This window comes from Hemitrygon akajei, chromosome 7, assembly GCF_048418815.1.
Source record: "Hemitrygon akajei chromosome 7, sHemAka1.3, whole genome shotgun sequence".
In the NCBI taxonomy this organism is placed as follows: Eukaryota; Metazoa; Chordata; class Chondrichthyes; order Myliobatiformes; family Dasyatidae; genus Hemitrygon; species Hemitrygon akajei.
Window position 1 is genome coordinate 54,646,139 of NC_133130.1, and position 12,077 is coordinate 54,658,215.

Below are 12,077 nucleotides of genomic sequence, written 5' to 3' on the forward strand. Positions count from 1 at the left end.
TGAAGGGCAATGGACAATGATCACCAAAAGAGCTACTCAAGACTGATCTCACTAATACCTTGCTATTTTCTGTTAAAGCAGAAGAAAAGAAAGGTAAGTTAAGGACCCATGAGAAGAGTTGTTCAAGCATGTGGTTACATGGATTAAATTTAATAAACTGCAATTTCTTTAATGACAATGGTTAAAACTATTACAAAAAGGTAGATGGGACTTTAGAGGGACATGGTAAAATTAGAAAGGTAAGGATATCATTTTGGTTCAAAGATTAAAGTTCAAAATAAATATATTATCGAAGTACATATAAGTCACCGTATGCAACCTGGAGATTCCAATAATCATAATAAATTCAATGAAAAATAACACTAACTGGGTGCACAACCAGTGTGCAAAAGACAACGAACCGTGCAAATATAAAAAGAAAAAAGAAATAATAGTAATAATAACAACAATAATAAATTAATAAGCAATAAATATTGAGAACATGAGATGAAGAATTTTTGACAGTGAGTCCATAGGTTGTGGAACACTTCACTGATGGGACATTGAAGTTGAGTGAACTTATCCCCTTTGGTTTAAGAGCCACATATTAGGCTCAGAGGAGTCAGGACAGAGATATTGGAAATCTGAAATTAAAAAATAGAAAATGTTCAAAGTATTCAGCAGGCCAGGCCACATCTGCATTGAACCAGTATGCAAAAGGCAACAAACTGCAAAAAAAAGGAAAAAATATAAGCAAAAAATATCAAGATCACGAGATGAAGACTCCTTGAAAATGAGTCCATAGGGCAGGGGTGTCAAACTCATTTTAGGTCACGGGCCGGATTGAGCAAAATGCAGCTTCATGCGGGCCGGATCAGTCGGACGCGTGCGAACGCAGCTTTTGTTGCCTCCGTTTTTTCAGCCTGCTCTCATGTGTCTCAGTCTCTGCTATAACTACAAAGTGTTTCACTTTACAAATTCCGTTTCTTATGAAGAAGACTGCCGAGCAAGACTGTCGAATAAATACTAAAAACCCTGAAAACCTGGTACCTGAATAAACTCAGCATTAGCCATATCATACGCCATAGCCGCTTCGATTACTGGGGCCAGATTTAATAGTAATTAGATATTATCTCGCGGGCCAAAGATAATTCCACCGCGGGCCGGATTTGGCCCACTGGCCTTGAGTTTGACATATATGCCATAGGGTGTGGGAACAGTTTAGTGATGGGGCAAGTGAAGTTGAATGAAGTTATCCCCTCTGGTTCAAGTGCCTGATGATTGAGGAGTAATAGCTGTTTCTGAACTTGGTGGTGTGCATCCTCAGCTTCCAGTACCACCTTCCTGATGTTTATAATCAATAGAGGAAAAAAGGCAGTAAAATCTGAAATATTTGGGAATAATATTTGGGCAATTCTCTTTTATGTACGTTTAGGTCTCCTAAAAAGCTTTTTCTTTAATGTTCTAGACAATGGCTTATAGTCGATGAGAAGTGGCATATGATTACTGGTAGAGTGGAGCCTACCTTGGTGCTTGTCACAGTATCAAGTGAGGGTGGCTATTTGTGTCTTAATGCACCAGACATGGAAGAACTGAGGGTCCCTTTGAAACTGCCAAAGTCCAATCCTGTGAAGACGTGCAGGTAACCAAATCATTTTTCTGTGCCTACTGTGTTTCCTTTTGTCCACATACAGTGAAGGTAAATTGAAGTTGTGTGTTTCTTGCTGAAGAGTTTTAATTCAATGAGGTAACTGAGCAGACATACAGTCTGTAAGATTTTAATGGATGAATGACACACTTGATGCACAGATGGATTTTGTGGTGCAATGAATTGGATCATTATTTTCAAAACAAAAATCATTATTCATCTTTGTGACCTATGTTTGAACTTTATATTACAATGGACAAATGTTTAGTTTAATTTATAATTAAGACTCTATGGAACAATTGTAAATTGATGATTTCAAACAAATTTAAGATAATGGGTTAATAATTATAGACCAATTCTGTATTCTTATTGCATACTTTAGAGTTATGAAATATTAACTGGTTGCATCTTGTAATCAATTGCTGAAGTGGGATAAAGCATCTGTAGCATAATCAACAGTAGGAAGTGCCTCAGAGATCATGTTAGCCATCAAAAATGTCATCTCTTCCAAAATCAAATCATTCCAAAATCAGCATTTTTAATAAAGCAACAACATTTTTGCAATTAAATTGTTGATATCCTACTACATGAACCATTGGAAATTGTGACATTATTCCAAATTATAATGGATAAATATTATCTGGATGATTATAATGTAGTTCTTAAAACTCTTAACTCCATTCTTGGGCAGAGGCCTGCTGCCCAACCTGGGATCAGAGAGCTAACAACAGATGTGAAATCAGCTGCACTTCTGTTGTCCAACTGATTAAATGTTCTTGCCACCTCAGGAGTGGCTATCCTTTCAATTTACACTGTGTTTTAAAAAAAATAATATTTTCTTGATTATGTGGAGATTTTGTGCATACATTAATGGAATTTCATGTACAAACTAAATGAGTAATAATGTCTGGATTGTTGCCTGGGTCATGTGCAGATTCAGACTGGGTTAATAAGATCAGTGAGCTAAATGTGAGGCTCAAAGATTAGTGTGGGAGGAGTAGGTCTGAAATTGGTACCAATGACATAGGAAGGAAAAGCAAAGAGGTCTTGAAAAGAGAACTTAGAAAGCTAGGTAGAAAGCTGAGAAACAGGACCTCCAGGGTAGTAATTTCTGGATTGCTGCCTGTGCCACGCACCAGTGAGGGTTAAAACAGGATGATCTGGCAGATAAATGCGTGGCTGAGAAGCTGGTACAGGGGGCAGAGCTTCAGGTTCTTGGATAATTGGGATCTCTTCAGGGGAGGTATGACCTGTTCAAAAGTGATGGGTTGCACCTGAACCCAAGGGGAAGCAATACTCTTGTGGGCAGGTTTGTTAGAGCTGTTGGGGAGGGTTTAAACTAATTTGGCAGGGGGGTGGGAACCAGAGTGAAGGGACTCAGGATAGGGCGGATGGTAAAAAAGTAAAGATAGCGTGCAGTCAGATTGTCAGCAAGGGCAGGCAGGTGATGGGACTTAGCTGCAGCCAACAGGCTGAGTATCAAAACATTAGAGACGCAGAGTTAGAAAGAATAGCAAACATGGTACTCAAGGTGTTGTATCTAAATGCACGTAGTATAAGAAATAAAGTGGATGATCTTGTTGCAATATTACAGATTACCAAGTATGATATTGTAGACATTACTGAATCGTGGCTGAAGGATGGCTGTAGTTAGAATGTCCAAAGTTACACGATATATCAGAGGGATAGGAAGGTAGGCAGAAGGGTTCGTGTGGCTTTACTGGTAAAGAATAGCATCAAATAAGTAGAAAGATATGACATAGGATCGGAAGATGTTGAATCCTTGTGGGTTGAGTTGTGAAACTGCAAGGGTAAAAGGATGTTGATGGCAGTTAGATACAGGTCTCCCAACAGTGGCTGGGAGCTGGACCACGGGTTACAACAGGAAGTAGAAAAGGCAAGTCAAAAGGGCAATGTTATGGTAGTCATGGGAGATTTAACATGCAGGCCGATTGGGAAAATCAGGCTGGTAATGGATTTCAAGAGAGTGAGTTTGTTCAATGCTTATGAGGTGGCTTTTTAGAGCAGTTTCTCATTGAACCTACTAGGGGATCAGCTGTACTGGATTGGGTGTCATGTAATGAACCAGAGGTGATTAGGGAGCTTAAGGTAAGGGAAGCCTTAGGAACCAATAATCACTATGATTGAGTTCAATTTGAAATGGAGAAAGTAAAGTCTGATATAGCAGTATTTCAGTGGAGTAAGGAAATGGTAGCGGTATGAGAGAGGAGTTGGCCAAAGTAAATTGGAAGGAGCTGCTGGCAGGGATGTCAGCAGAGCAGCAATGGCCGCGTTTCTGGGAAAACTGAGGAAGGTGTGGGACATATGTATTCCAAAAATGAAGATAGACGTAAATGGCAGGAAGTACAACCGTGTCTGACAAGGGAAGTCAAAGCTATTGTAAAAGCAAAAGAAAGGGCATGCAACAAAGCAAAAATTAGTGGTAAGATAGAGAATTGGGAAGTTTTTAAAAACCTACGGAGAGCAACTAAAAATATCATTAGAAGGGAAAAGATGAAATATAAAAGCAAGCTAGCAAATAATATCAAAGTGGATAGTAAAAGTTTTTTCAAGTTATTTTAAAAATGAAAGAGAAATGAGAGTGGATATAGGACTGTTAAAAATGAGGCAGGAGAAATAATAATGAGGGACAAGGAGATGGCTGATGAACTGAACAAGTATATTGCCTCAGTCTTTACTGTGGAAGACACTAGCAGTGTGCCTAATGTTGTAGTGTGTGAAGGAAGAGAAGTGGGTGCAATTACTATTACAAGAGGAAAAATGCTCAAAAAGCTAAAAGACCTAAAGGTACATAAGCCACCTGGATCAGAAGAACTGCACCCTATAGTTCAGAAAGAGGAAGTGTTAGAGATTGTGGTGGCATTAGAAATGATCTTTCAAAAATCATTGGACCCTGGTATGGTGCCAGAGGACTGGAAAATTGCAAATTTCACTCCACTCTTTAAGAAAGGAGGAAGGCAACAGAAAGGAAATTATAGACCAGTTACTCTGACCTCAGTGGTTGGGAAGATGTTGTTAAGGATGAGGTGATGGAGTACTTGGTGACACAGGACAAGATAGTACAAAGACAGCATGGTTTCCTTCGGGGAAAATCCTGTCTGACAAACCTGTTGGAATTCTTTGAGGAGATTACAAGTAGGATAGATAAAAGGGATGTAGTGGATGTTGTATATTTGAACTTTCAGAAGGCCTTTGACAAGGTGCCACTCATGAGGCTGCTTACCAAGTTAAGAGCTCATGGTATTACAGGAAAGTTACTAACATGGTTAGAGAATTGGCTGATTGGTAGGATGCAGTGAATGGGAATAAAAGGATCCTTTTCTAGTTGTCTGTCAGTGATTAATGGTGTTCTGCAGGGGTTGGTGTTGGGACCACTTCTTTTTATGCTTTATATTAATGATTTAGATGATGGAATAGATGGCTTTGTTGCCAAGTTGCAGATCATACGAAGATTGCTGGAGGGGCAGGTAGTGTTGAGGAAATGAGTAGGATGCAGAAGGACTTAGATTAGGAGAATGGGCAAGAAAGTGGCAAATGAAATTCAATGCTGGAAAATTCATGGTTATGAACTTGGTGGTAGAAATAAATGTGCAGACGATTTTCTAAACAGGTAGAAAATCCAAAAATCTGAGATGCAGAGTGACTTAGGAGTCCTTGTGCTAATAACACCCTAAAGGTTAACTTGCAGGCTGAGTCGGTGGTGAGGAATGCAAATGCCATGTTAGCATTCATTTCAAGAGGTGGAGAATACAAGAGCAAGGATGTGATACTGAGGCTTTATAAGGCACCGGTGAGGTCTCACCTTGAGTATTGTGAACAGTTATGTGCCCCTCCTCTTAGAAAAGATGTGCTGGCATTGGAGAGGGTCCAGAGGAGGTTCACAAGATTGATTCCAGGAATGAAATGGGTTATCATACGAAGAATGTTCGATGGGTCTGTACTCGCTGGAATTCAGAAGGATGAAGGGGGATTTCTTTGAAACCTTTTGAATGTTGAAAGGCCTAGACAGAGTAGGTGTGGAAAGGATGTTTCCCATGGTGGGAGAATGTAGGACAAGAGGGAACAGCCTCAGGATAGATGATTGGCCTTTTAAAACAGAGATGCAGGGAAGTTTCTTTAGCCAAAGGGTGGTAAATTTGTGGAATTTGTTGCCACATGCAGCTGTGGAGTCCAAGTTGTTGGGTGTATTTAAGGCAGAGATATAGTTTCTTGTTTGGCCATGGCATCAAAGGTTTTGGGGAGAAGTTTGGGAACTAGGGTTAAGGAGGAGAAAAAAAAAGGATCAGCCATGATTGAACAGTGGAACAGACTCTTATTTGCCACATGGCCTAATTCTGAGGATTGGAGGGTGGCTAATGTAACCCCACTTTTTAAAAAAGGAGGGAGAGAGAAACTGGGGAATTATAGACCAGTGAGTCTGACATCGGTGGTGGGGAAAATGCTAGAGTCGGTTACCAAAGATGTGATAACAGCACATTTGGAAAGAGGTGAAATCATCGGACAAAGTCAGCATGGATTTGTGAAAGGAAAATCATGTCTGACGAATCTTATAGAATTTTTTGAAGATGTAACTAGTAGAGTGGATAGGGGAGAGCCAGTGCATGTGGAATATTTAGATTTTCAAAAAGCTTTTGACAAGGTCCCACACAGGAGATTAGTGTGCAAACTTAAAGCACATGGTATTGGGGGTATGGTATTGATGTGGATAGAGAATTGGTTGGCAGACAGGAAGCAAAGAGTGGGAGTAAACGGGACCTTTTCAGAATGGCAGGCAGTGACTAGTGGGGTACCGCAAGGCTCAGTGCTGGGACCCCAGTTGTTTACAATATATATTAATGATTTAGATGAGGGAATTAAATGCAGCGTCTCCAAGTTTGTGGATGACACGAAGCTGGGCGGCGGTGTTAGCTGTGAGGAGGATGCTAAGAGGATGCAGGGTGACTTGGATAGGTTAGGTGAGTGGGCAAATTCATGGCAGCTGCAATTTAATGTGGATAAATGTGAGGTTATCCACTTTGGTTGCAAGAACAGGAAAACAGATTATTATCTGAATGGTGGCCGATTAGGAAAAGGGGAGGTGCAACGAGACCTGGGTGTCATTGTACACCAGTCATTGAAGGTGGGCATGCAGGTACAGCAGGTGGTGAAAAAGGCAAATGGTATGTTGGCATTCATAGCAAGAGGATTTGAGTACAGGAGCAGGGAGGTTCTACTGCAGTTGTACAAGGCTTTGGTGAGACCGCACATAGAATATTGTGTGCAGTTTTGGTCCCCTAATCTGAGGAAAGACATTCTTGCCATAGAGGGAGTACAAAGAAGGTTCACCAGATTGATTCCTGGCATGGCAGGACTTTCATATGAAGAAAGACTGGATCGACTAGGCTTATACTCACTGGAATTTAGAAGATTGAGGGGAAATCTTATTGAAACGTATAAAATTCTAAAGAGATTGGACAGGCTAGATGCAGGAAGATTGTTTCCGATGTTGGGGAAGTCCAGATCGAGGGGTCACAGTTTAAGGATAAAGGGGAAGCCTTTTAGGACCGAGATGAGGAAAAACTTCTTCACACAGAGAATGGTGAATCTGTGGAATTCTCTGCCACAGGAGATAGTTGAGGCCAGTTCATTGGCTATATTTAAGAGGAAGTTAGATATGGCCCTTGTGGCTAAAAGGATCAGGGGGTATGGAGAGAAAGCAGGTACAGGGTTCTGAGTTGGATGATCAGCCATGATCATACTGAATGGCGGTGCAGGCTCGAAGGGCCGAATGGCTTACTCCTGCACCTATTTTCTATGTTTCTATGCTCCTATGTCTTATGGTCTTATGAACTTGTAGGATCTTGGCACCAGTATTGGGGAAGGAGGGAGCAGTTCGAAAGGGATGGACTTCACCTGAGCCATGCTGGGACCAGGCAAATCACATAACAAGGGCTGTGGATAGGGCTATAAACTATAATGAATATTAGGGGGTGGTGTGGAAAAGTAATGATGAAGTAAAAGGGAAGGAGAGTGCAGGAAAGGTTATGGCAGTCTCCAGAACAAGAGAATGACAAAAATTTTAGAAAGGGATAAAAATTTAACTTCTAGTAACATGGAGTCAAAATTGAAAAGGGTGATGAATACAAGATCGAAGGTGATGTATTTGAATGCACGCAGCATGCAAAATAAAATAGATATTCTTGTTTTGGAGTTGGAAATTGTCTGGTATGACATTGTGGGCATCACTGAATCATGGCTGGAAGACAATCAACGTGGGGAGGTTAACATCCAAGATGAGCATCATATCAAAAACACAGGCAGTTGGGCTGAGGGGCTGGTGTGTGTTCGGAGGTAAAAAACTGAAATCAAATCCTTAGAAAGAAATGACATTAGGATCAGACGATGTAGAATCCTTGAGGGTAGAATTAAGAAGCTGCAAGGATAAAGAGACCCTGGTGGGAGTTATATGCATGTCTCTGAACAGTATCCAGGATGTGGAGTACAAATTACAATGGGAGATAGAAGATGCAAGTCAAGGAAGTAATGTTACAATAGTCATGTGGGGGTGGGGGGGGGGGGGTTCATTATGCAGGTAGATTGGGAAAATCAGGTTGGTGCTGGATCCCTTGGGAAGGCACTTGTAGAAACCTTAGGAGAGAGCTTTTTAGAGCAGCTTGTGGTTGAGCCCACTAGGGACAAGGTTATTGGGTGATATGTAATAAACCAGATTTGATTAGAGAGTTTAAGGTAAAGGAACCCTTAGGAGCGAGTGGTTGTAAAATGATAGAATTCACCCTGCAGTTTGAGTGGGAGAGAATGCTTGGTATTATAGTTGAGTAAAGTTAGAGGCTTGAGAGAAGAACTGACCAAAGTTGATTGGAAGGGAATATTAGAAGGAATGATGGCAGAGTAGCAATGGCTGAAGTTTCTGAGAGTAATTTTGAAGGCACAGGATCATTTTGTCCCAAAGAAGAAAGCATGTTCTAAAGGGAGGATGAGGCTTCTTGCTGACAAAAGCAAAAGCGAGGGCATACAATTTAGCAAAAATTTGTTGAAACTAGAAGATTGGAAAATGTTCAAAAATCAACAGAAGGCAACTTAAAAAAACAATAAAAAGAGATAAGATGAAACAAGAAAGTAAGCTTGCTAATAATTTAAGAGAATGCCAAAGGTTTTTTCCAGATATATAAAGAGTAAAAAGCAAGAGTGGTTATTGTACCACTAGAAAATTAGGTAGTAATGGGAGAAAGAAATGACAGACAAACTCAATAAGTATTTTGCATCAGTATTCATTGTAGAAGACACCAACTGTGTGCCAGATATTTGAGTATCAGGGTGCAGAAATGAGTGTAGTTGCTATCACTAGGGAGAAGGGGCTTGGGAAGCTGAAATATCTGAAGGTAGATAAGTCACCCAAACCAAATGGACTAAACCTCAGGCTTCTGAAAGAGGTAGCTGAAGATACTGTGGAGGCATTAGTAATAATCTTTAAAGAATCACTAGATTTTTCAAGAGTCACTACATTTTGGAATGGTTCCGGAGGACTGGACAATTTCAACTGCTACTCCACTTTATGAGAAGGAGGGGAAGCAAAAGACAGGAAATTACAGGCCAAGTAGTCTGACTTCTGTGGTTGGCAAGCTGTTAGAACCCATTATTAAGGATGAGGTTCTGGGGTACTTGGAGACACATGACTAAATAGGCTAAAGCTTCCTAAGATGGTTTTTTAAAGGGAAGATCTTGTCTGAAAAATTTGTGGAATTCTTTGAGGAAGTAATAGGCAAGATAGACAAAGAAGAGTCAGTGGATGTTGTTTACTTGGATTTTCAGAAGACCTTTGATAAGGTGCCACACATGAGGTTGCTTAACAAGATAAGAGCCTGTGGTATTAGAAGAAAGATAGTAGCATGGACAGAAGATTGGCAGGAGGCAAAGAGTGGAGATAAAGGGGGCCTTTTCTGGCTGGCTGCCGATGACTTATGGTCTTCCACAATGTTTGGTGTTGGGACTGCTTCTTCACTCATCTATGTTAAAAATCAGCATGATTGAATTGATGGCTTTATGAACAAATTTGTGTATGATATGGTGATAGGTGGAGGGTCAGGCAGTTTTGAGGAATCAGGGAGTGTGCAGAATGGATGTGAGGAGTATGGAGGTCTATGGTACCTGTGCAGGTCGATGGGAACAGGCAGTTTAAATGGTTCAGCATGGACTAGATGGGCTGAATGTACTTTTCTACGACTCTAACACTGTAACTTGGACAGATTACGAGAATGGGCAAAGTGGTAGATGGAATATAGTTCAGGGAAATGTATGTTCAAGTGTAAGGTGTAGCTTATTTTCTAAATTTGGAGCAAATTCCGAAATCAAAGGGACACGAGGGTTCTTATGCAGGATTCCCAAAGTTTAGCTTGCTGGTTGAGTTGGTAGTAAGGAAGGTAAATGCAATGTTAGCTAGCATTCATTTTGAGAGGACTAGAATATAAATGTAAGGATCTAAGGCTAAGGTTTTATAAGGTATTGGTCAAACAGCATACGGAGAATTGTGAACAGTTTTGTGTCACTTATCTAAGAAAGAATACGTTGGCATTGGAGAGGATCTAGAGGAGGTTCACAAGAATAATTCTGGGAATAAAAAAGTTAATGTATGAGGGGCATTTGATGGCTTTGGACCTGAAATCACTGGAGTTTAGAAAAAAGACGGGAGATCTCATTGAAACATACAAATATTGAAAGGCCTAGACAGAATGGACATGGAGAGGATGTTTCCAGTAGTGGGAGAGTCTAAGGACTAGAGGCCACAAACTTAAAATACAAGGATGTCCCTTTAGAATAAAGATGAGGAGAGATTTCTTTAGCCAGATGGTGGTGAATCTGTGGAATTCATTGCCATCGTTGACTGCAGAGGTCTATTTAAAGTGAAGGATGATAGGTTCTTCATTAGTAAGGGCATGAAAGTTTATGGGTAAAGGTAGGAGAATGGGTTTAAGAGGGATGGGACATCAGCCGTGATCAAATGGTGGAGCAGACACTGTAAGATGCTAGAAAGATGTTAATAAATCACCGGGCCTGTATGTAATATAGACTAGGCTATTGAGGGGAAGTAAGGCTGAACTTGGAGAGGCATTGGCCGTTTCTCTCCAACTTTCTTTATCACTAGGTGATAATGCTAGAGGGCAGAAATTTAATATTACGGCACCTTTGTTCAAACAAAAAGATATAAAGTTAAATCTAGCTATTACATGCCAGTCAGATTACACAGGCCTTTGAGAAAGATGCTAGAAATAAAAATAGGGAACAAAGCTCATTATCATTTGGATAAGCATGGACTAGTAAACTAATAAAGATAAATTGTGCAATGTCTGATTTGATTGAACTTTTTGATGATGTAATGGAGTAGGTTGATGCGGGTTGTGATGTTGTTGTGAACATAGTGCAGTGCCACGCGGAGTTTGCTTTGGCAGTGGAACAGTAAACAATTGTTTCTTGATTTAGAATATGGTATGCAGTGCTACTTGTCAAGGGCTGGTATTAGGATGACCAGTTTTTTTTATGTGTAGCCAATTCAGACTGCTGCGTCAGGGCCACCATTTCAAAATCTGATCTGTCACATGCCTCAGAAGGAGATTAATAGAATTCACAAGGATATTCTCAAGGTAGTGACCTGAGCTGAAGTTTGTAACACAAATAAATGTAAGGTGATACAGTTTGGTGGGAAGAATTAGGAAGAGTAAAATAATATTAAGTCCACAATTCTAAAGGAGGTTCAGGAACTGAGATATACCCAAATCTTTGAGGGAAGCAGGACAAGTTGAGAAACTAGTTTTAGATATAGAGGCACAGAGTACAAGAGTAAAATAGGTCATGGCTGAACCTTTCTTAAACATTGTTTTCAATTGGAGCCGAGAAGACTGAGAAGAGTTTTAATAGTGCTCAAAATCTAGAGAGATAATATTCTTACTAACAGAGGAGTTGAGAACCAGGGGACATGAATTTAATCCTTACATGTAGGGATCAAAACAGTTGTAACATTTAAGAGAAGTTTGGATAGGTACAGTACATGGATGGGATGTGGTCCACATGCAGGTAGACGAGGACCATAGAAGATCGGGTTGGCAAAGACCATATGGACCAAAAGTTCTGTTTCTGCACTGTGGTACTCTATGACTTAATCATATGTGGTATCTGATAAAATGAACTTAATCTACTTTTAAAACATTTTTCTTTTGTAAAGAGTGTGGGGATGCAATATAGAAGGTAGAGATTGTGGTGATGAAGCTGCTGATTGGATCAGTACCTACTTAAAACACAGCCGGGCTTTCCGACTCGTGAACTATGAACCTTCAATGAAGCCAAGATTTCCAAAACAGCATGAATCACTTTTCAGGGATAAAGATAAGGTAATTCATTGCCATATGTAGAACAGATATGATGTGTAAAATGATACTAA

At 40.2% G+C, this 12,077-nt stretch overlaps 1 protein-coding gene across 2 annotated transcripts in view; it reads left to right on the forward strand.

Moving 5' to 3' along the window:
- Window positions 1–12,077, forward strand: part of marc1 (mitochondrial amidoxime reducing component 1) — a 47,828-nt gene that overhangs the window by 5,479 nt on the left and 30,272 nt on the right. For both annotated transcript variants that reach the window (XM_073050908.1, XM_073050910.1), the window contains exons 2-3: window positions 1,448–1,621; window positions 11,862–12,027. In XM_073050908.1, coding sequence (XP_072907009.1) covers window positions 1,448–1,621; window positions 11,862–12,027 — 340 coding nt within the window. The remainder of the gene's footprint in view (window positions 1–1,447; window positions 1,622–11,861; window positions 12,028–12,077) is intronic.